Source organism: Anopheles funestus, chromosome 2RL (assembly GCF_943734845.2).
Source record: "Anopheles funestus chromosome 2RL, idAnoFuneDA-416_04, whole genome shotgun sequence".
Taxonomy (NCBI): Eukaryota; Metazoa; Arthropoda; class Insecta; order Diptera; family Culicidae; genus Anopheles; species Anopheles funestus.
In genome coordinates, this window is record NC_064598.1 from 11,592,430 (window position 1) to 11,614,572 (window position 22,143).

Here is a 22,143-nt window from a genome sequence, read left to right on the forward strand (position 1 = left end):
AGTAATAAAGTTATTATTAAATTTCTCTAATTGCACTACGTCGGCGCTTTCGGGAAAACGACTTCTCGATAATTGTGCTCTAACAGATCAGCACAGTATTCCAGATTTATATCGACGATGAGTCCGCTAATTTCCAAGGCGTTCACTCTTTGCCATTTCCGTCCAGGGTTCAATCTGGTAGTTCGTTTGTTTTCAGTATCTATTTATCACAACACACGGTAAGATGGTGCAATTTTTTGCGAAGCTAAAGGGGTGATAAAGCTGAAATCATTTTTGCCAGTACACGATCTCATTCCCGTCGGCACCAAGCAACATGATCAGCAAATACGGTCCGTTTATTGTGCAGTTTCAGTAAGTTATATAATTATTTACGTTGCAGATTGGCCGAGGTAGGCAGATTAGAGCTGCCGAAAGCGCAAGGCAAATATGAAACGGGTCAACTATTCCTACACCGAGTATTCGGGTATCGTGGTGTGATACTGTTCCCATGGCTGGCAAGAGTGTATGACCGTGATCTGCCAAATCAATCCAAAGGAAATCAGCTGGAAAGTGTTGCTTCGGAGTCCACCGAAGGCGGTGCTGCTGGTAATGCGAGCAAAGAAGTTCAGAAGAAAACGCACACGTTCTACCAGGTGTTGATCGATCAGCGAGATTGTCCGTACATACGTGCGCAAACGGAAGCGGTAACGTTTCTGGGGAATCAAGAATCAAGCCGAAGTTTGTACGCAATCCCGGGCCTAGACTATGTGGCGCACGAGGACATACTACCGTACAGCTCTGGAGAACAGCATCCCTTACAGCACGAGTTGTTTGACAAGTTCTTAGCCCACCAGCCGGACAAAGATCCACCGTTTGTAGCGCAGGAAACACTGCGCGCCTGGCAGAAAAAGAACCATCCGTGGTTGGAGCTATCCGATGTGCATAAGGAAACGACGGAAGGTATTCGCGTAACAGTCATACCGTTCTATATGGGCTGCAGAGAAACTCCGGCAGCTTCCGTCTACTGGGTAAAAAAGGATCAAAATCATACGAATGCAAACTTAAGATATACTTAAATTTGGCTATTTTTTCATTTCAGTGGCGCTACTGTATTCGATTAGAAAATCTAGGCGAACTAAGCGTACAGCTCAGGGAAAGACACTGGAGAATATTTTCCCTTTCCGGTACACTTGAAACAGTTCGCGGACGGGGTGTAGTCGGTCAGGAACCCATTTTAAGCCCGCGTCTTCCCGCGTTCCAGTACAGCTCGCACGTTAGCTTGCAGGCACCCAGTGGTCATATGTGGGGAACGTTCCGTATGGAGCGCGAAGATGGTCATATGTTCGACTGCCGTATTCCACCCTTCTCGCTCGAGAGTAAACCCGATGATAACAGTGGAAACGGCAATATCGACGACACGAATTCAGCTCTTGGTGTAACCTCGAAACAACCGTCTACGGGTACAGGACCGAGCGGAGGTGACGAAACTGTATCCACGTCTACTACGGCAACGACAACAACATCCACGAAACCAAATACTAAAAATAACAAAAACGACGGTGATGACAATGTTTGATCATCAGCAAGAAGAGGGTTTGTTTTTTTTTTTACAATATCGTTTAAAATCAAGCGGTCTTGGAGCCATCAATGGAAGACGCAAGCTCAGTCAGAACTCATGTAAATAATCCTATATATCGTTAAATTTATTAAACTGCAAGGAGAATATAAACGTATCTTAGGACAAAACCACGCATAAAACAGTCATTCAGTCGTCCTGGTTGTATTTACTCTCATCGTCCAACTCGTCTGGTTCTGGCGGGTCAAAATCACGCACCTTCACATCCGCATCCTCACCGTACTGTATTACATTATCGATCATCAACAACAAATCGGCCACATTTTCCTCATCGTTGATGTTAAGCGGCGTAAAGCGAACCAAACTAAAGTCTTCTATCAACATGCCGATCGTTTCCGATAACTTACGGTATTTACGACCCCATGCGGATTCGCTAGTAACTTCTCCGAGCAGTGCGTGCGCATCAGGGTCGAGATATTTGTCCATCTGTCCCCGATGTCCTTTGCTCAGCAGATCCATCTTGCTGAGTACGTTCACGTGCGGAAGCTCCATGTTAGCCATCACACTCAGGGCGGCCATTGTACCGGACAAAAACTTTGCACCGTCGATCATAAACTGTGAGTCTACGAGAAACACCGAGCAGAGGCGAAAGTTCCACGATTCTAGCAATCGCGCCAACGTGTGTCCCGCTTTAAGATGTGTGTACAGTTCGATCTGACCCGGCATATCAAACAGCACATAATCATCATCCGGTTCGTCGATGCCCGTAGCGTCATCTTCATCGTCGGAACCGACACCGCACAGCTGATCGCGGAGCCAATCGGAATGCTCGATGAGGTACTCGATGCAAAAGATCAAACCGCCGTTCGGACCGTATCGGAGCTCTTCGTCCTCCATAGCATCGTCCAGCTGGATCAGGTCTCGAATGTCCAGGAAGGGTTGGTAGTCGAAATGTTCCGCGGCGGGATCCAAATTTACTACCTTTATCATTCGCTTATCGTCATACCCGTGCCGTTGCATTGTCGCGCAATATGTGGACTGCAATGAAATGTAGTCTGTATCAAATGAACCAAACGAGACGAGTATCACTTACCTTGCCACTGCCGGCAGGTCCCATTACAAGCTGTCCGTATCGCATCGTTTCCTTTGTATTACACCAAATGGGTTGTTTAAACACTCGCAAAACAAGTAAACAAATGCATGTGGAGCTAACAAATTTTGCGGCAGTCGCAAAAGTCACGTATACACCTTGAACGTGTTGAATGCGCGCGCCAGTATGTATTCTAAACCTTGGGCAGGTGAAACTGTCAGTTTGATTTTTATACCAATCCGAACGTTGCCGAACATGGTCGAAAATTGATAATTTCGCCCGAAGTTTGACAGAACGGATGAAGAAGGCTGTGGTTGTGGTTGTGCGTGAGTAGGTCCCAGTTGGCAGCCATTTTGTTAGTCCATTTAGAGAGTTCGTTCGTGGTAGTCGTCATTCTCGTGCGCGATCTAGAAAACCGTGAGGAAGATTCACTGAACTTCAAACCCTACGAGGTACTCTAGTATTGCAGCAATGTCGGAACGCGAAAATAATATCTATAAGGCGAAGCTGGCTGAACAGGCCGAGCGGTACGACGGTAAGTGCGAAAAATAATTTTCTTCCCGAGGGACCACTTTTGCACACGCTATCTTGAAGCCTCCAATTTGCCGCATACTGGGAGGAGTCTGAGTTCGGGCGCTTTTGGAACCGTTTCCTGTACCGTATTTAAGATTGAAGCATCGTCATGAGATGGGATTTATTACGCGAGGAAACTAATCCTTGCTCAGCTTGCTGAGATAGCGGAAATGGTATTCCTTTTTTTTCCTTTCAAGAAACAACCGTTGTTAAGCGAAGACAAAGTGGCGATGAGTCGTCTCTCGTGACTGTGTGCATGTGTGTGAGATGCCAAATCTGCCGCCGCCACTGGACACGCCGCATGCAATTTTCGTGTTTCGCGTATGCGATGGAGCTGCCACAAATTGAGAAAGGAGCTCAATTTTTGCTAAAATTTATGATAAAAAGTTGATTGAGTGTAAAGCAATGGAAAAAAAATTGGTGGGTCACATTTAAGAGAGCGAAAAAGAAGGCTCCTTTGCGGAGTTTTCGCTTTAACGGTGTGAGTGTGGTTTTTCGGTACGCGCGCGCTGATGAGCTCATGAAACGTGCGTGCGCGTGTGTATGTGTATGCGTGTGTGTACAAGTGTGTGTGTGTGGGCAAGAGGTAGAAAGCTAGGTGTAGTGTGGAAATATGAACAGGAAGAAGAGGAGACAACCTCAGGAAGAATTTAGACTGTTGGAGAAGATAAAAAGAAGACGGTTAGACAAAGGGGAAGGAGGAGGGGGGTGGGGGGGCACAGTGAAGTGAGTGAGAGAGCGACACCGTTGGAAGAGAGTATGCGCGGGAATGTTTTAGCGACGGGCAGCAGTTAGCAACGTGCTTTTTGGGAACGTTGGTGTGAAAGAGAAAGGTACGCGAGAGCTCGGATCGTACACTGTGAAGTAGCTTGATCCGGAGTTGGAATTGTACATGTATGCAACACTCGACCGAGCTGTCGGTATATGCGACGGCGCGCAGAGTGGGAGAGCGGGAGGGTTGAAGAAGAAAAAATCGACAACGAAAAAAGGTAGAGTTGGTCGGATGGAAAGGAGAAAAATCGATGAAGGGCAGCTGCTTCTATTGGGAGCCACCAAAGCACACATAAAAGAGGAGTGTGAATATGATACCGGGGAGCGCAAGCACTCTTACAATTTTTCATTCGAATTTGATGCGTCATATTGGAGAGAACTTTTTTTTTCATGTACGGCTTCCGAGCAGAAATACGTTGCAATTTTGGGATACTTTCAAAACGATCGTATTCTTCTGCTTCCATTTACAAACTTATGCTCTGGGTAGTAGATAGGATTTCATCGAAATCAATATAGATCCTATGAATTGGATGTGATAATCGGTTGACCGATCGGAGATGACGGTTGGTAGTTCCATAGTAGATAGCAAAAATGCGTTTTTCTGCCATCCGGTATCCGTTTTCCGGTTAGGTGGAAGGATTGAAAATCCAAGAGAATGGACTAGCACACTAACACATTCGAACGAATCCGTACAGCCATTGCTGGTGTGTTAGTTCATCGTCGGCTGCTACTGAGAACAGCAAATGTGTGGAGCGTGCTTGTGTGTGACCGTCGAATAAGCACCACACCAACACAATTCGCGCAATTGGAATGAGGCTCGACGACGATTGGCGTGGTCGTTGCTACTACCTTTTTTCTTTTCTGCATATTGTTCGGAATTTGTTGGTTTCCTGACATCATCCGATACGCCATAGTACCTGTGCTTTTAATTTAAAGTTGAACACATTTAATATCTTGGAAATTTTACTCAACTTGCAAGGGTAAAGAATCTGGGAACTTACGCAAAAATGACTCCTACACTCACATGCGAACACTTGCCATGTTGGCCTTGTGATAGGTAGGTGTGCGCTCTGTACTTCCAGACGGAATGGAAGGCGAGAGTCAGGTGCGGTTGCTTTTTTTTCTATTAATGTTCTATGAACATGTAGACTTTGAATATGCTTAGATTTTCTGCACTTTCAGCCGCATGTTTTTAAAGTACAATTATTTACAAAAAAAGCACCGAGATTTCCGAAATCGGATATCCGGATGATTGGTAAAAAATCGATGTGAAGGAGTTGATCAAAAAGGCAATCGCGATGACGAAAAACCCACATCATATTACATATCTCAACTATTACAACAAAAAAACTCCCGGTCTACGGTCTCTTGCTAGCTACACAAAAATCATGGTGTCGCTGTTAAGCAAAAGTGAGGTCCAAATAGGCTGTGACGTGAAGAAGATGTTGATGGTGAGCTATTTGGTTCACTGCGCAGGTCCGTTTCCAGATCATCCGTACAGATCAAAAATGTACATTGTCTTTTCCACTTTCTCCGTAGCTTTTTTTTCGAAGGAAAAGCGGAAAAGCTAACCTAAAGCTGTCGGTAAATGTCTTACAATCCTTTGGCACTAGTGAGTTTGCTAAAATGTAAAAGTATTATTGTTCTGCTCAGATGAATTTCTAATCCAATTTTATAAAAGAATACATTTCGAGAAGCCTAAATCCCTCTTTCGCTATGTGAAATATGGAACATTACTCGTTTACATGGGGTTAAGTTCTATAATTACACTTTTTAGATGTTATTGGTATTGCACCGAAAAACAAGTTGTACTATTTTATAAGTGTCTTTTTAGATCTACGAACTTGGTCTTTGCGTTTTTAATTATACAAAGCTCTATAGACAGTCCTCCTTGTGTATGGAAGCTCACAGTCTACCTGCGATTTAAACAAAACGCGACCGGTACAAACTTAAATACACAACTCAACTAATTAGGAAGTTATATACAATATACAGCTCCGTTAATCGGTCTACTATTTAGAATAGGACAGTTATTGAACCCTGTATATTGGCGCTTAGTGATAAGAATGAATATTAAGATCGCCTCATGATTCCCGAACTTTGGTATTCGGTTTAATGTAGTGAAGGTCGTGGATCGATTCTCATCTAGATAGACGAGCCACACCCCGTGTAAGATTGGCTATCTCGCAAGGTAAAATTAAGTTTTGGTAACTATTAAATGACAGACATGAAAGGGTAGACCGTTACACCCAAATGGTATTGTATGTGTAGGTTTATACATACTAAACATATGCACAATGCAATTACATGGAAAAGTAGAATTAGCAATTTTTCCACAAAACTTAATCATTAAATTCGCCAAACGCGTCTCGCACTTTTCTCTATCAAATGTTTCAATTTGCTCAAAGCGCAAGCTTGTTTCAATTATATATTATTAGTATCACCTTAACAAGTTGATCATGTTTGCTTTCTAGAGGAACGACTGCTTGAAAGATGATGGTGGCGGCTAATTTTCCATTTCACCGGCGAACAGCAGATAAAAATAAAAAGGGTTAATATGTGTATAAAACTGTAACATAAAGGGTCACGTGGTAATAGACGGGCGGGCGCCCTGATAAAAATGAGGCTTTGGGGTCTGTTGTAAGTAGGTAACCATGATGAATTGGTCTTCGGTGGGCAAAAATCGATACTGATATTCTACAGAAATACATGGCGAACACTGCACAGATTTGTTGTTTGTAAAACATACATTTTGGGTTTGCCGTACTGTTGTTTCGCACAAGAAGGGAACGAGGGAATCGGCTTATTGGACGATTGATTTGACCACGTACAATGTTCTACTTAGAACACGAGGGTTGTCGTCTGCATTGTTGGATGTGTGTGCTGTATTTGTTCGTTCTGCGTGACTAGTTCATCTGATTTTTTTGTCGGGTTTCATGTTGAACCCTTTGAAATTCATGTTCGGTACTGGTTGGTCGTTTGTGACTGGCACCAATGGCTTCCATACTGCATCCACTAAACACGGACGAACAGCATACTTTAAAAAAATGTAGAAAGCCGTTTGGATAACATGACGGACGGGGGTTATTTTTTTTTGTAGGAGTGTTACACATAAAAATCATAACATTTAGCTGGTAAAAAGCACACGAGCTAGCTTTTTTTTCTGTACGAAGGTTTGATTACATTCTCAACAGAATAGGTTCAAATTGATGTTAATTTGATGTATACAAGGCCACTGCCACTGCGCTGATAGCAAGGCCTAATGCTTTTTCATGTGCACATTTCATTTCACTCTACCATACACAATTGTATGTTTCTTGATGATGATGCCTAACAATTTTAGCAAACTTTGTGAAATTTTGATGAGTTTACGCAAACTTACAATTCCTACGAATATTACTCGGTAAATATGTTCGATTATTCATCGAGTACATTTTCGGCGCTAGTTTTAGTTGTATAAAATGGGGTGTGGTTCACTGTATGTTGTTATGTAAAATACAATACTGGCTGAGGCAGACGTGTTCAATCAGAAAATAAATAAATTAATTATCAGTATGATATGATTGTACCGTGTAACGCGCGGGAACGCATATTGATTCGAACTTATCTCTTCCCAAGTGAATGAATTGATTTGATTTTATGCCGATTCTATCAAAAGATGAGATAAGCGCAACTTACGGCTAGAAAAATGAAATAATATCATGTGGATGTGATGGGGAGATTTCTTCTCAACATTCCTTATACGGTTTGAAAAAAAAACTACCCTTTTTTATTTATCATACGGCCATTCCAAAAAAGCATATTTCACTGAAACACACTTAGTAGCTACTAATTCAATCATCAAAAAGTGGCAAAGAAAATGTTTCAGTAAAACTTCTGCTAACAAAATGTTCGTCTCATTGTAACGTGTGTTCGTGTGTGATGTTTATGAGAAACATATTTTATATTTTCTTCTACTCAACTGTTGCGTAATTGCCAGTTTCGTATTGCGGTTAGTTACGTGTGATGGCAGTGATTTCCATTCATTGTATTCCTTGTTCCACATCTGACACCTTTCCAAGTGCAGTCGATCAGAAGAATAGGAACTTTACATTTATGTTTTCATAATTCTTTTTTGTATTGGTTGATTTTAAGTAAAATTGATAAAACTCAACATCTTTAGCTTTTCTTGAAAAGAAATCTTCTTTCATATTCGCGTGAAAAATTGGAAAATGAAATTAAATGTGCAACTTTCTCTTTATATCCTATTAAATAAAGCACTTCATGATTGTTTTTCTGTATTTCTTTCTTTGATTTTTGCAACTGACACATGCCTTAATGTGATGGCGTGTGTGCTGTTGCTTAAGTTTTCCTTTTACAAAAGTATTGTTGACAACATCAACAATAACGACAATCCACCGAACAATTACTAAAACCAAAAATTTGTTAAATCGAGTATTTTATGTTAAAAAACGTCGTAAAGTTGAAAGAATGTACTGTTACTGTTTCTCTGCTGACCCCATCCAGCAGGCAGTGAGCAGTGCGAGACAAGTTTCGCTGTTTCGCTCCATTGGCCGAAGACTGTTCGGTGTTCAGCAACGCCGGTGTGCGTAGACATCGCGCATTTGTTCGCTCGCGCGCGTTTGTGTGTGTTTTTTCTCGTTAGCGGCTTTTTTCTGGCGGCTAAAAATGTGTGGAAAAATGTGAATGTGTAGGTTGCTCCTATTGCGTAGCTGGCGCGGAATAAAAATGTGATAAAACGCTTCTTTGAAGGATTGAAAATGTTGCACAAATCTAGCAAATGCGATTGCGGAAAAATACTGTAATATAATACCAGATTTCAAATGTCCTTAATCTGTCATCAAAACTGGAATGTACCACTGCCATTGTTCTAACAAGCAAACGTGTCTTTTCGCGAATGTGCGTGTGTGTGTCAGTTTGCTCTCATGTTCTGCTACGATGAGCTCAGAGCGAATGGGAATGAGAAGCTAACTGTGCGTTCGGCACGTTCGCAATGAAACGCCTGGCGGCTATTTTGCGGACAACGGCAATCTTCAAACCCCGGCGGCTGTGTAACGAAACAGTTCAGATCTTCTTCTTAAGTTGTTGGAGAACCGGCACCAAAGTACTCTTGTTGCGTTCGCGAATTCATCCACCTCTGGTTCGTGCAAAGTAACCAACCAACCAGGTGGTTAACGATAACGCGAAAATTGAGCAAACACATAAACATTTCACTAAAGCATTTGAAGTAGGACGACATTTAAAGCAGAAATTTGCTGGCTGGTGCGATTTTGTCTTACCTTTTACATTCTATGCGGGCATACAATAAAACTGAGAAAAAGTCTAATATGCGCCTGCGTTAGGATAATGATGAGCATATTCTATTAACATTTCACTAATGACGAATTTGGACAAGACAGTCACATATGAATGATTATCAAACCCAACTAAGCAAAACATACAAGCAGTATCTATCTAACGAAAACGAAAAAATGTGTAGAATATACCGAATGTTACGATTTTTAATACAAAAACCACCATAAAATGTGAAGTTAAGCTTTGCCTACAAAAACACGAAACGGTAAATGAATTATTTCAACCAAACCTAACAACACATTCCTGAGTTCGTTAGATAAGCTAAAGGCTATATTGTAGCAACCTTTCCGGATGTTCCTTTAATGGTCTTGCATTTCTATTGTTGTAATAGCGCTGTTGCCAACTGCTCAACACACGAAAGGTGTGTAGAATGTCTAAATGTCGAAGAGAGAAATAGAAATAACATGGACCAAAGCGACATTGAGCATTGAGCAACCATAGTGTGTCAGGAACGACAAGTGGATAACGCGTTGGGTGTAATGTGATCCAAATAAAGTACGAAAAACAGATAATTTTAACGGTTCCCTCATACTTAGTTTGTGCTAAAGTTATGTAATGATTTATGTTAACGATTAAATATTTCGCTCGATAAATGTTTTCTTTTTCTTTGTTGCAGAAATGGTCGAAGCCATGAAGAAGGTTGCTTCTATGGACGTGGAGCTAACGGTGGAGGAGAGAAATCTTCTGTCGGTGGCTTACAAAAACGTCATCGGTGCACGTCGCGCTTCCTGGCGGATAATCTCTTCGATAGAGCAGAAGGAAGAGAATAAGGTATGTACCATGTTATAATGATGCACAAACCCCACTTCTAGATACAGTCAAGTGTTTACAATTGGTTCTATTTTCTCCTTATCTCGTACACAGGCAGTGGAGGAGAAGCTGGAAATGATCAAGAACTACCGCTCACAGGTCGAGAAGGAACTGCGCGATATCTGCTCAGACATCCTTGAGGTGCTCGATAAGCATCTGATCCCGTGTGCAACGACTGGTGAAAGCAAGGTGTTTTACTACAAGATGAAGGGCGATTATCACCGCTATCTGGCCGAGTTTGCGACCGGCGGAGATCGCAAGGATGCTGCCGAAAACTCGCTCGTTGCGTACAAGGCTGCCAGTGATATCGCGATGACTGACCTTCCACCAACGCATCCAATCCGGTTGGGATTGGCATTGAACTTCTCAGTGAGTATCTTGAAATGTGTGGTGTGGGAAGGCTTTGGAAAAGAGAAGGCAAAGGTGAATACGAAACCAATGGTCGCTGTTTCTTTTTCTACTACTTTCTGTGCTTAGGTATTTTACTACGAAATCCTGAACTCTCCGGATCGTGCCTGCCGTCTAGCGAAAGCTGCATTCGACGATGCAATTGCCGAACTGGATACTCTGAGCGAAGAAAGCTACAAAGATTCAACGCTAATTATGCAGTTGCTTCGAGACAACCTCACCTTATGGACATCCGACATGCAGGCTGACGGTAAGAATTAACCACGAACAGACTGTTTCGTTACCTAACTGCAATCATTATTCATTTCATTGTGTAGTAGTCTTTAATCAGCAAACAATCTCAGATAAATGTCATTCTAATGCCTTTTGTTTTTTGTTCTGTTTTTCAATCGCTTCACAGGAGAAGGTGAACAGAAGGAACAAATCCAGGATGTCGAAGACCAAGACGTGTCGTAATTTGCGCGCGTCTCGTTTTATGTGTGAGTTTATTTTATTAATTAAAAAAGCAAGATAAGAGATAAGCATTAAGAAATAAGAAAATAAACATAAGAAATATACACAAAAACACAGACATAGAGCAAAAAAGGGATGGAATAAAAGAAAAAAAATCTTCTTGCAAATGATCGATCCACTCCAGCAAATCGAAGTGTGAAAATATCCAGTCCCGGTAGCATATAACCAACATTTCCAGAGAAGACAGAGAGAGACTAGAACGTAAAACAGGACTAAACATGAAATGAATAATAAAGGCAGTACTCTCGATTGCACCTATGTAGGACCATCAGAATGGGAAGAGAGCGAAAAAAATAGGAATTCATTGAAAAATAAGGAGTGAAATAAAACATCATTTATTCATAAAATAATACACACATACACACGCGTGAAAAGCGAATTATCTCTTAAACAACAATGCAAATCATGAAAGCATACAACAACAGAAGCGCAAAGAAATCCAACCTCTTGTAGGATATCACATACCACAACACCGTGTTGGGGAGTTTCCTATTTTAGAGACAGAGAGAGAGGAAGAGAAAGAGAGAGAGAGAGACAGACAGGTCGAGAACAGAGCGCGCAACAAATGTAAGAAAAACTCACAGCAAAACCGAACAAGATCGAGTAACATCAACAACAAACTCTAATGATATGTGCAGTTTATGTAGATTTCGAGGCTCCGGAAAGAACATACTTAAGACACTCTCGCTACGCTCTTGTACTTCTCGTACTCCTTCTTGTCCCAGTTCCCAGTTTTATTGCATAGATCACTCTTACATTTCTGAATTTTGTGTGCATTTCCCTTGTGCGCGTTTATGTACCAGCTTAAAAGCATTATCATACCCGCCCGTAGTACACACAAAACATACTTTAAGTGAAATTAGCTACATTCTCATAGTATAGATAAAGGAAGAAATGTTTCGTGTTTCATCGTAGCAAAACAAACAAATCCACGTCTGCTCCACCGTCATCCGCTACCAACCACCACAACCACAGTCGCCTAGCTCACCATAACACCATCACACAACTACCGCCCGTCGTTGTCGACGTTGCCGTTTGGGGCATTTTGTTCTGACCGACCCGACCCGCGATCCCCTGTGCCCATTCATCAGTAGCCGCTTGACCCAGCAGCAAAGGTTTCTCTATGATGGTGTACGCATTTGCAGAATAGAAAATTCATCGGTGAAATACATCACTCTTACCTCGCGTCGGTGCCACAGCGTTTAACCCTAGACTAGTTAGTGCAACGTGTAAGCACTATTGTTTGTGTCCATAGAGTTCTCCTTCGTAGGGGATTTGCTTCGTTTGCCACTTCGTAATACAATTCAATATTGCTGCGTGTCGCACAATACGTGTGACATGCTTTTTGCTGCATTGTAAACCACCAAAAACTAACAAAGCACGCGCTCCGTTGGGTCGTCAAAATAAGCTGCAGCTAATGAAGTAACTTAGCAGACGGGGAAGAAACGCACAACCATGCGCGGGAGGGTAGTGTAGAAAAGGCGAGCGGCGGGGGCGGATGTTACATGTGGAGTTATTGCAGAGAGACGGACAAAATGGAGTAGAAAGCGGCTGTTGTTCGCTACTCTACTGTCGCTTATTATTTTTTTAGAGCTGGGTTTGAGAACTTAAAGTATAACTTCACGTATTTCTTCATTCCTACACACGAATCCTTACATCTAACATGTTTAACTTTGCTTTACCCGACGCTTCTTTTACAAGCATCACACATACGACGGAAGGACTATTATGTGTATGTATGCAAACTCTTTGGAACAGTTCAGAGGCGTGCGTGGCAAATTTAGTGTAACACTAATCCAGCCTGTGACGACATCAGGGCTTGTTAATAATTCTCCCAGCTTTTGATGATACTAATAACATAATTGCGCGTATACCTAAATGCAGAAAGCACACCTACTATCACAAGGAGTAATGCGCGCGCGTTCTAATGAGCAAAAGAAAGTTAGAGCCAAAACCAACAAGAAGGCAGAGGTGGTGAACAAACAGTAATTGAGAAACAAAAATCATCAATCAAACCCAATTGAATGTGTATTGTTTTTGTCAATATATATTAAAATAAAGAAATAACTATGAAAAAGAAAACCCGTAAAGAATATAGAATCGAAAACGCAGCCACACACAACATCACCCCCAAAAAAACGCAATAAGAAACGATGCTGGAGGAATAAAGCTGGTTGCAATATGAAATGCTATATTGCCGGTCTGCTGCTGTGCGTGCGTTAGGTAAAACAAAAATGCAGACAAAACAAGGCACCACACAAGGAAATTGACTACACTTGAGGATATGCAGCAAAGGTGCGTTCGGTGGTAGTTTGCCGAAGCGCAGGAAGTGTAATTTTGATCAGTTTATTTATTATAAATATATTAACTAGCCAGACGGAACAATGTGGTGTGACAAACATTGATGAGCAAACCGTCTTCATCTCAACCAGGCTAAAACGTGTGGAAAAAGGGTTGAGCGCTTTTTTCCTTTGCGAGAACGGATGCTGTTCCATGCTCTGGCGAATGTGGACACGAATTGGAGCATCGAGAATGCGAGCTGGGGGTGTTTTGAAGTATTATTTTTTTTAAAAGACACAGCAAGACACATTTTGACTTACTGTTCATATTTTAGTCATTTTCTAAAGAAACTAATTCATCTTGTGCGTAGTGTTTCCCCGTTACCATTCCATCTCAACTCTGTCTTGCGATGAATGGTTATTTATGAAAAGGACATAGTACAGGACTATTTGTTTTAAAAGAAGTATTTAAACCGTTTGGTTTTCCCAGCTCGCTAACTCGATTTTGCTCAGCATTAGTTCATTTTCGCATAATAGCAAATTAAAATCAAACAACACGTTCGGTACTACACACGTGACTCTCACACATGCGCGAAATTCCATTATCGACACTACTTATCCATCGTAAATATACATTCAAACACATACCTAGAACAAAAAGAAAAGAATCACCAATGTCGTCCCAAGCAAGTCCCGTGGATATTGTGCACGATGTTTGGGAAAAGGAGAGGAAAACTGCAATAAATGTGCGTGTGTGTGTGTGAAAGTGTATGTGCGTATCAATGAAAGTTGCGGGCGTACAGGTTAACCAGTTCGACACAAGTTTAACTAAATGATATTCCCATCACGCATTAGTGGTAACATTTCTCACTACACACAGGCTAACGCAAGGAATACGTCTCTTGGAGTTACAGAAGCAGCTGGAGTAAACGTTGTTACTTAAAGAAAGGATAGCAAACATCTAAATCCGCAAATGAAAAGTCGAAAGTGAGACGTTAGTTAAGCGAACCTCTTAGCCCACACCCGAATGAATGTAGAAACAGAGAACGGTAAGCAACTACTTCAATGGACAGGTAGAAAGGATACAAACACGTGGAAAAACAAAGAAACATAGTTAAAGCAAAATGATATGGGGTGTGAAACAAGAATACAGCAGCAAAAACACACACACGCAGGAAATGAAACAAGAAATGGAAATAAACAATTCTAGTAGTAGCCATTGAGCAGCTTTTTAATTGCGATAAAAACCGGACGATGTAAGCATACATTTTACTTAGTTTTGTTTTCTTTGATGTTTACGATGATTGGGCTTTAGTTTGGAATTTTTGTTGAATCGTTGCATTTACTTTTTGTTTTGTTTTGAATCGTTGCATTTACTGGACCTATTGGCCGAACTCAGACGGGACGCCCACTCTCTGCCCACGTCCACAAGTAACTTCGTAGAAAGCCGAAAGCAACGCTCTATGATCGCAGATAAAATTTCCGAATTCTCTTTCACTTCGCGAAAGATCACAGGTATAATTTCCGAATCCCCTTTCGCTTCGTGATTTGTGGACGCGTCCAGGGCAGGACCCATTTTGTTTGAAATTTTGTATGACTTCGGCTTTTTTGGACGTCTCATGAGCCGTCATGTGTACGTCGCCAATGGGTCCGATCGATTCCGGACGAGTCCGATCGAGTCCGACTAGTCATAGGTAAATTGTTCAGAACACGATCCTGAAATCTCCTCAGGCTATAGCCTTAGCTTCTTTTTGAGTAATTTTCCAATTTTTTATAAACTGGTATAATTTAATGCCAATTGGTTGCAATAGCTTTCTTTTCACTCAAATAATGCTTGAAATCAAAAAAAGAATAAAAAATTTAAAAAATTAAAAAAAATCTAAAAATTTGAAAATTTCATAAGGTTCATTTTTGCACCAAGTTTTGCCTATAACTCGGTCGGTATCCAACGGATCGCCAATCCTGTGGTCGATAGATGGCACTAATGGCTACATTTTCTGCTTGGACGGCCATGCCCTCAGATCTCTGTGCCAGAAGTTATTCGAGGAACCAAGTTCCATACCCTGGTTGAGAAAATGTAAAACTTTCCTCATTTTTGCACCAACTTTTGCCTATAACTCGATCTATATCCAACGAATCGCCAATCTTTAGCCTGTGGTCGATAGATGGCACCAATGGCTACATTTTCTTCTTGGACGGCCATGCCCTCAGATGTGTGTGCCAGAAGTTATTCGAGGAACCAAGTTCCATACCCTGTTTGAGAAAATGTAAAATTTTCCTCATTTTTCTGCAATTCAGCAAAATTTTTAAATGTGATATATTTTAATGGGAATTGGTTGCAATAAGTTTCTTTTCACTTAAATAGTGCTTTAAATTAAAAAAAGAATAAAAAATCGGAAAAAAAAATTTAAAAAATTTTCAACTCGAAAATTTCATAAGGCTTACCCCTTACGATTTTTTTGGGAAATTTTGCAAAAAAATTTAAATTGTTTTATTTTAATGCTAATTGGTTGCAATGAGTTTCTTTTCACTCAAATAATGCTTTAAATGAAAAAAAGAATATACAAAAATAAAAAAGTTCTAAAAATTTTAAAAATTCCTAAGGCTATAAATGATGGCTTTTCTGGCAGAAAATGAGACTTTTCTGCCATGATCGCCCGAAGCAATGTTTTTTATTAACATATTTCCAGCCAACAAATGTGACCTATGATATCTAATATTCCTGGTAATATTCTTGAGAAGACTTAAAGGTATCTCTTAGAGGCTAGGACTTGTAAAACTGGATATTTTGGAAGTGATTTGAAACATGGTACGCAACACAAAATTAAAAATAAATATATGCAGTACTTTATTTAAGGATAAGTTGAACATGAAATGGTTTCGAAATGTTCACATAAACACGGGAATGGATAATTACGTTGTGTCTTAAAGCTACATCGACGTCCATAGAGTAGTGAAAGTCTGCTATTATTTATATCCGAGATTTCATTTTCTCCAACAGCATCCACAGGCACTGTCGTTGGGATTCCATTTGTGTGATCTGTGCCAAATGCTCCGTGTACGTGACGACAGTTTGCTGGAAAAGAGCAACGAACAACAATATTATTTAGACGCATTATTTAATCCTGCATGCGAAACGAAACCGAAACGAATTTCTAATTTCGTTCTTATCTGTGTGGTGTGGCAATTAATAAACCTATAAATATTAAGACGCCCAGCCTTAATGTGATAAGCGAGAAGGACTTGGCTGTAACCTTTGTACAACGCCAATCAAAGGAACTGACTGTTACAGTGCAGTTTAATGCGTAATACACACGCAATCAGTGTCGCAATGTTGCAAAAATAGCTTATCAGTTGTAAACAAAAACATCCCAAATAAAGTACACAAAAGCAAAAAATCGGCAAGCAGGAAGTTAGAGGCGATAATGCGTGATTAGTGGAGGATGCTTACCAATTGCTTCGGTTCGATAACGTTCCGGTTCTTTACAGCCAAATTCCATAGATTAACCGTCAGAGTGAACATTTTGTCCACCGACAGATCGGCGCCGGTAATGATCTTGAGAAACAGATCCAGAGCTAGTTGCGCTTGTGCTCGCAGTGCGTTCGATTCCAGCAGGGCTTTCAGATGCTGCAGCAGTTTATCGCACACTGTGCAACACATTTCGTTCACTTCGGCGATAAATTTCGGATCGGAGCCGTACAGTTCGTCGTTAGAGATGACATTCACGATATGATACGGGTACACTTCCTGTGCCGCAACGGACAGAAAGTCCAGCACGTGCAAATAGATGCTGGAAAGCATGTTCGAGTTCGTCTCAAACGGATACCTTGGCATGACTTCGAGCAGAAGGCGCAACAGGTACAGCACTCCCTGGGTGGGATTATCCTGCGTAATGGTAAAACGGAATCAGTAAAGTCTGGCATTTAAACAACCCTATCAGCGCCACAACCTACCGGCACTATTACGAGAGTGGACAGAAAATTGACGACAAACGTTTTGATGAATCCTTCCGTCGACTGTACTTTGCCATCGCTTTCCACCATCCGCGGTACTTCGGGGATTAGATTGAGGGCGGCTTCGAAGCACGAATCGGCATGCTGAAGGCACACGTTTAACAGTGCCACCTGTCCGGACTGCAGGTACAGCTCCATGCGCGTACGTACATCAATAATTGATGGAATCGTAATGAAGCAGTAAGCCGTGCAGGCCTTTACAAATGCGGCCGTCTTTTGTGTATGCTGGCCTTTCACGATGCGTCGCGTACTCGTCGCTAACCGGTTGACCGAGTGTATGAGCGTGGAAAGAGCCGAATCAAGGTTGGACAGAACGGACCGTGCCTCGACGTAAAACGCAAGTTGCTGTTCAAAGTCACGTCCAAAATCTACCTTTGCGATGAAGTGACATATTAGGCCGCTGATTTGTCGACGTTCATCTTCCCCAGTAAGGGCACTAAGGGCAAACAAAACGGGAGAGAATAAAAACATAAACCTAACAAACCAAGCAAGAGACGCTTGCATCGCCAGTTGCAATTCTTACTTGACGGAATCATTCAACACCCGGGCGATGTGCATGAGGGCATTGGTGACAATCGGATCGTTAATGATTGCATTATCACAGCTAGTTGCATTCCGGTAGCTGGTAAGGACATTTTTACACACCTCCAGCTTAACACTCTCCTTTTGAAACAGGTCTAGCAAGGGTAGAAAATTGTCCTACAAAATGTGTGAAACAAATTTGTAATGTGGTTTCATATGTGTCGGTTTCGTGTCCGCTTACCAGTGCCAGTATGCCGTGTACGTCTTGTGCGTTCGAAACGATTTTATCCACAATGACCTGCAGTTCGTGATAGTGTTGTTCGTACAGCCGGTTCGGTGTCATCTGTTGGAGCACATTGCCCAGGAAGGCGTCGACTTCTTTGAGCTAAGTGAAGGGGAAGGAACATAATCAATTAATCTTAATTATTTGTCCCAAAACGATACAATAGGAAGGAACATGGGTGTTCTTACCCCGAAATGTTGACTAGTATACTGTGCCCACATTTCCGCACACTGCATGAATTCCTCAACATTGCCCAACGAGCTGATCGTTTTCATGGCGCTCGTTAGCACTGCTACCCGTTGCTCAGTGGGCGGTGGTGTGTGGCTAAGGATGCTGCCAAGCAATCGAAACAGCTGTCCCCTCGAAAGGCCTTCCACTGAGATGGAGGAAAGAATTTGCACGAAATGTGTCGCACGGGAAGCGATGAAATCCGAACGGAACGATTGCATCATCGATTGTAGCAGCAGGGCAGGATTTTTCTTTTCCTTGCAGCGCTGCAAAATATCGTCCAGTTGGTTGTCTGTCGTCAGAATGGCGACACCTTGCAAGATCCAATCCAGCGCCGGCAGATACAGCGCAATGTACCCGGTTAGTGTGATGCGATGGCGGGCAATTTCCGACCGAATGCCACCATTATAGATGGTGTGGTAAACCGTTAGGATGTCGTCCAAATTTTCGCCGATGTATGTCCGATCGAGCGTCAAACCCATGCCTACCCGGCATAGGTAACACCGAGCGTAGATCGCGACTAGCGGATCACCAATGCCGCGGATCATTTTTGTGAGTCTGCGTAACGCTAGTCCGAATTCGTCCTGTGCCAGAAAGCTGTAACAGCGCAAAATAGCTATCTCAACGTAGAGCCGTGGCAGCAGCTCTCGAATGGAGGCGATTTTGTAGAACCAATTTTGGCACGTTTCCTTCGCCGATTCGGGAACCATTTCGGGGGTAAAGCTTTCCGGCAGGGATGTCATTTCGCGCGTACCCGGATGTACGTAGTCGGCCTTGGTGCGCAACCGCTCATACACGAGCCGACCGAAAATGTCGAGAATGTCGGTGATGAGGACAAACTTCGACGGGTAGAACTGGATGACGGACGTGTCGGACAGGAGCTTCGAGCATTGGATCGCAATTTTGAGCGCTTTCACGCGCTGGTCCTGATTCCACGCTTGCACTAGCTCGTGGTTTAGCTGCTCGATCTTAACGACGTACTCCTGCTGCGACAGATCAAGCATCTGCCGTACGGAACCTTCATCAAAGTCATCCAGCTGCTCCAATCGATATTTGACCTTCTCCGACATTGTCGTCTGCGGTTTGATGGTTTCACCACCGGTTAGAAAACTGGTCACAATCGACAGCTTCTCCGAGGTGGTGTATTTGTTCAAAATAGCGCCCCGGCGTGCGGCCCACGGTTCGATGAGATCCAGTTCCAGCAAATTGGTGGGCTCCTTCGCTTTCCCCCCGGAGATCCTCCGGAGTCCTCCTAGCGGGTTCGGTTTCGCTGCAACCGCATCTATATTCTCCATTTCGGCCACCATCCGTGAGAGTGGATCTTTGCCCAAAGACGTTGCCTGCTGCTTGGCAAATTGACTCAATGGATCCGATCCATCGAAAGCTATGTTCAGCGGATCGAGCGACAATGCTGCGGCAGACATTGCTGCCGAATTACTACTGCTCAGCGAGATTCCGTTCGCTGCCGTCGTAACCTTGCTTCGAGTTCCACGGCTTTCCAGAACCTACGACAACGCGACAAGATTAGCATGATTGGAGAGGGGAAAAAAAGCTAAAAGATTAAGTTTTTTTAAGTGCGAATTTCCTACGAAAAGTACCGTAATGGTCGATTGTTTCAGTGGATGATCTAGAACTTTGAACTGATCAAGATAACGGCGGCACTCTTCCTGTTGACGCTGTACACACACCCTGCAATGAATGGGGAAGCCCCAAAAATGAATTCAAATTCTGCGCATCTTAATGAAATTGAACATGCCACTTACCACTCTGCAGCCATCGTTTTATTTTGGTATTATAGAACTTATGAAAGCTTTCTGCGATTATTAAAACCGAACGCAATGAGTACAATCAGGTTTGTTTTCACGCCTCCTTTCCGGGATTGTTTCCCTTCGCACATCTGATGTTTGTCAAGTGGGCAACTGTCAAAGCAGAGCATTGAAGATGATTGTCAAAATTTACCGACCGTTTTTGAGCCGTCGCCTGCTTGCTACGATTTCGGTTATATTAAAAAAGGGACAAACTGGAATAAGAACTCAATTCCGATGCCGAACATGTAAATTATATTTCAACATTTGCCATACTCTTCCCCGGATTAACATGCTTTACTGGGTGTCATTGTTTCTTCGACTGATTCTTCAATAAAACCACTCGATTTTATACGTTTCTGTGAACCTTTCCCTTTCTTGCCCTTTGTAACGGCAAGCTTACGTTTTTGCATCCGACTGGCCGCTGCTAGCTGAACAGGATCCTCTGTTTCGACGCTCACCCAAGCGAGTTCCTTAACTACTTTCGTGGCGATGCTACTTGCCGATTCTCCTACTTCATCGTCTCGTGCGGCTTTAGCCGCCAACGCCCCCGATGATACCTCCTGGTTCTTCTCTTGGCCCACAGGTTTGCCAGTGTTTATTAGTGCCAAACAGATGGGACGGCACCCGATCTGCTGCGTGCAAATTTGGGTGAAATTCGTCCCATCTAGAAGCCACAGCGAAACATCACCTGCACTGGATGCTGTGGCGATGTAATTTCCCAGGCACGTGATCGCCTTTAACCGTGTATCGTAGATCTGTAACTTTTCCTGCTGCTCCTCTTCGTGGATGTTCGCCATTACAAGCATACCACTTTCCAACCCAATCGCAATTTCTTCGTCCGAAAGCCAACACATTGCAGAGGGCTTTGTGTCAAACTCCAATGTGCGAACGGAATGGGTCGTATCGATGCTTATGATATCTACCACTCGGTTTCCGAGTAGCGCAAAATGCTCACCATCCGGTGACCATTGCACGTCGCTGAGCACCCGTCCGTACTTGCTGTTTTTGCTCAATGCGGTCGTAAACAGAGCTCGGCCCGTTATTAGATCCCATGTTTTGAGCGTCATGTCACTACCCAAGGTAAGAGCCATCTTGCCTTGTGGGTGAATGGAAATGCTTTGCACTGCCGATTTATGTGCGCTTTTCCACGTTTTATCGACGGCCATTTTAGACATGTTGACGGCAACCATACTACCGTCGTTACTGCCGGACAACAGGTGACTGCCGTTGTTCGAGAATACGAGCGTGTTGATAGTCCCATCGTGGTGCAAGAATTCCGTCACTTTCGTGCCGTCTTGCATGTCTAACAGGCAGATACGATCGTCAGCACCGCCGGTCGCTACGTATTTACCATGTGATGCTAAAGATCGCACAGACGAGGTGTGCAGATGGGCAGCGAACGATTCCTTTAGATACAGTTTATCCGGATCCTTGAAAAGAGCACATCTCATTAAAGTAGATAGAACATGCATACATTAGATCAGCTATACTCACGGTACGCAAAGGTTCGGCGCGATAAGATACGATAAACTCTTCGTACGTCCCTACTACAATCTCCAGCCCAGCCATAGTCACGGGGTTCGTATTGTTGGCTCTGTTGATCGCGTATCAGTATAATGCGGTATAGTTTTTGCTACGATTTTAGCAAAATGATCTACAAACGATTTCACCGCTCACTCGGAAAACGTGCACCAAGCAGTTTGTTTTGACAAATAAGTTTTTGTTTTTTTTCTATTCCTTATGGTATGTTTCCACTGCATCGAGACGTGTTTGACATTTACATTCCGGAGTTTTTAGTACAACATCATTAGTACAGTAGAACATCGATTATCCGAAGTGCTCCGGACGCCGGACTGATGCCTGTTAATCGATTTCCACGGATAATAGTCCCGTAAATATTAAGGACATTTATATATCTAGATAAAGCGAATACA

General features: G+C 42.7%; 5 protein-coding genes across 5 annotated transcripts; 2 read left to right on the forward strand and 3 right to left on the reverse strand.

Annotated features, from left to right (window-relative positions):
- On the forward strand, window positions 1-1,725 carry LOC125765951 (polymerase delta-interacting protein 2). The gene is made up of 3 exons (XM_049431501.1): window positions 1-218; window positions 380-1,007; window positions 1,079-1,725. The coding sequence occupies exons 1-3, from the start codon at window positions 118-120 to the stop codon at window positions 1,553-1,555; spliced, it is 1,206 nt and encodes a 401-aa protein (XP_049287458.1). The 5' UTR covers window positions 1-117; the 3' UTR covers window positions 1,556-1,725.
- Window positions 1,653-2,829, reverse strand: LOC125765976 (GPN-loop GTPase 3). The gene is made up of 2 exons (XM_049431548.1): window positions 2,649-2,829; window positions 1,653-2,593 (listed from the first exon to the last, which is right to left on the reverse strand). The coding sequence occupies exons 1-2, from the start codon at window positions 2,691-2,693 to the stop codon at window positions 1,745-1,747; spliced, it is 894 nt and encodes a 297-aa protein (XP_049287505.1). The 5' UTR covers window positions 2,694-2,829; the 3' UTR covers window positions 1,653-1,744.
- A 145-nt stretch (window positions 2,830-2,974) lies between these two features.
- Window positions 2,975-14,569, forward strand: LOC125765979 (14-3-3 protein epsilon). Its single transcript, XM_049431553.1, has 5 exons — window positions 2,975-3,180; window positions 9,961-10,115; window positions 10,209-10,523; window positions 10,632-10,812; window positions 10,963-14,569. The coding sequence occupies exons 1-5, from the start codon at window positions 3,117-3,119 to the stop codon at window positions 11,016-11,018; spliced, it is 771 nt and encodes a 256-aa protein (XP_049287510.1). The 5' UTR covers window positions 2,975-3,116; the 3' UTR covers window positions 11,019-14,569.
- Window positions 14,570-16,178: 1,609 nt separating this feature from the next.
- On the reverse strand, window positions 16,179-20,331 carry LOC125765906 (VPS35 endosomal protein sorting factor-like). The gene is made up of 8 exons (XM_049431430.1): window positions 20,165-20,331; window positions 20,000-20,090; window positions 18,362-19,906; window positions 18,132-18,275; window positions 17,892-18,067; window positions 17,309-17,804; window positions 16,806-17,240; window positions 16,179-16,430 (listed from the first exon to the last, which is right to left on the reverse strand). The coding sequence occupies exons 1-8, from the start codon at window positions 20,176-20,178 to the stop codon at window positions 16,326-16,328; spliced, it is 3,006 nt and encodes a 1,001-aa protein (XP_049287387.1). The 5' UTR covers window positions 20,179-20,331; the 3' UTR covers window positions 16,179-16,325.
- Window positions 20,332-20,438: 107 nt separating this feature from the next.
- Window positions 20,439-21,942, reverse strand: LOC125765949 (p21-activated protein kinase-interacting protein 1-like). Its single transcript, XM_049431499.1, has 2 exons — window positions 21,704-21,942; window positions 20,439-21,639 (listed from the first exon to the last, which is right to left on the reverse strand). Exons 1-2 carry the CDS (start codon window positions 21,776-21,778, stop codon window positions 20,494-20,496), a joined length of 1,221 nt encoding a protein of 406 aa, XP_049287456.1. The 5' UTR covers window positions 21,779-21,942; the 3' UTR covers window positions 20,439-20,493.
- Between the last annotated feature and the right edge of the window lie 201 nt (window positions 21,943-22,143).

What these genes read in the sequence shown, in the direction of transcription:
- LOC125765951 (XM_049431501.1), top strand. Translation starts at nt 118, where the DNA reads ATGAGTCCGCTAATTTCCAAGGCGTTCACTCTTTGCCATTTCCGTCCA. An exon ending in TCTATTTATCACAACACACG is followed by an intron (nt 219 to 379) that starts GTAAGATGGTGC and finishes TTTACGTTGCAG; the next exon opens with ATTGGCCGAGGTAGGCAGAT. An exon ending in CGGCAGCTTCCGTCTACTGG is followed by an intron (nt 1,008 to 1,078) that starts GTAAAAAAGGAT and finishes TTTTCATTTCAG; the next exon opens with TGGCGCTACTGTATTCGATT.
- LOC125765906 (XM_049431430.1), bottom strand. An exon ending in ATACTAGTCAACATTTCGGG is followed by an intron (nt 18,276 to 18,361) that starts GTAAGAACACCC and finishes CCCTTCACTTAG; the next exon opens with CTCAAAGAAGTCGACGCCTT. An exon ending in TTATCGAACCGAAGCAATTG is followed by an intron (nt 16,431 to 16,805) that starts GTAAGCATCCTC and finishes GCTCTTTTCCAG; the next exon opens with CAAACTGTCGTCACGTACAC.
- LOC125765949 (XM_049431499.1), bottom strand. Translation starts at nt 21,778, where the DNA reads ATGGCTGGGCTGGAGATTGTAGTAGGGACGTACGAAGAGTTTATCGTA. An exon ending in GCGCCGAACCTTTGCGTACC is followed by an intron (nt 21,640 to 21,703) that starts GTGAGTATAGCT and finishes GCTCTTTTCAAG; the next exon opens with GATCCGGATAAACTGTATCT.
- LOC125765976 (XM_049431548.1), bottom strand. Translation starts at nt 2,693, where the DNA reads ATGCGATACGGACAGCTTGTAATGGGACCTGCCGGCAGTGGCAAG. An exon ending in GACCTGCCGGCAGTGGCAAG is followed by an intron (nt 2,594 to 2,648) that starts GTAAGTGATACT and finishes ATTTCATTGCAG; the next exon opens with TCCACATATTGCGCGACAAT.
- LOC125765979 (XM_049431553.1), top strand. Translation starts at nt 3,117, where the DNA reads ATGTCGGAACGCGAAAATAATATCTATAAGGCGAAGCTGGCTGAACAG. An exon ending in AGCAGAAGGAAGAGAATAAG is followed by an intron (nt 10,116 to 10,208) that starts GTATGTACCATG and finishes TCTCGTACACAG; the next exon opens with GCAGTGGAGGAGAAGCTGGA. An exon ending in ATCCGACATGCAGGCTGACG is followed by an intron (nt 10,813 to 10,962) that starts GTAAGAATTAAC and finishes ATCGCTTCACAG; the next exon opens with GAGAAGGTGAACAGAAGGAA.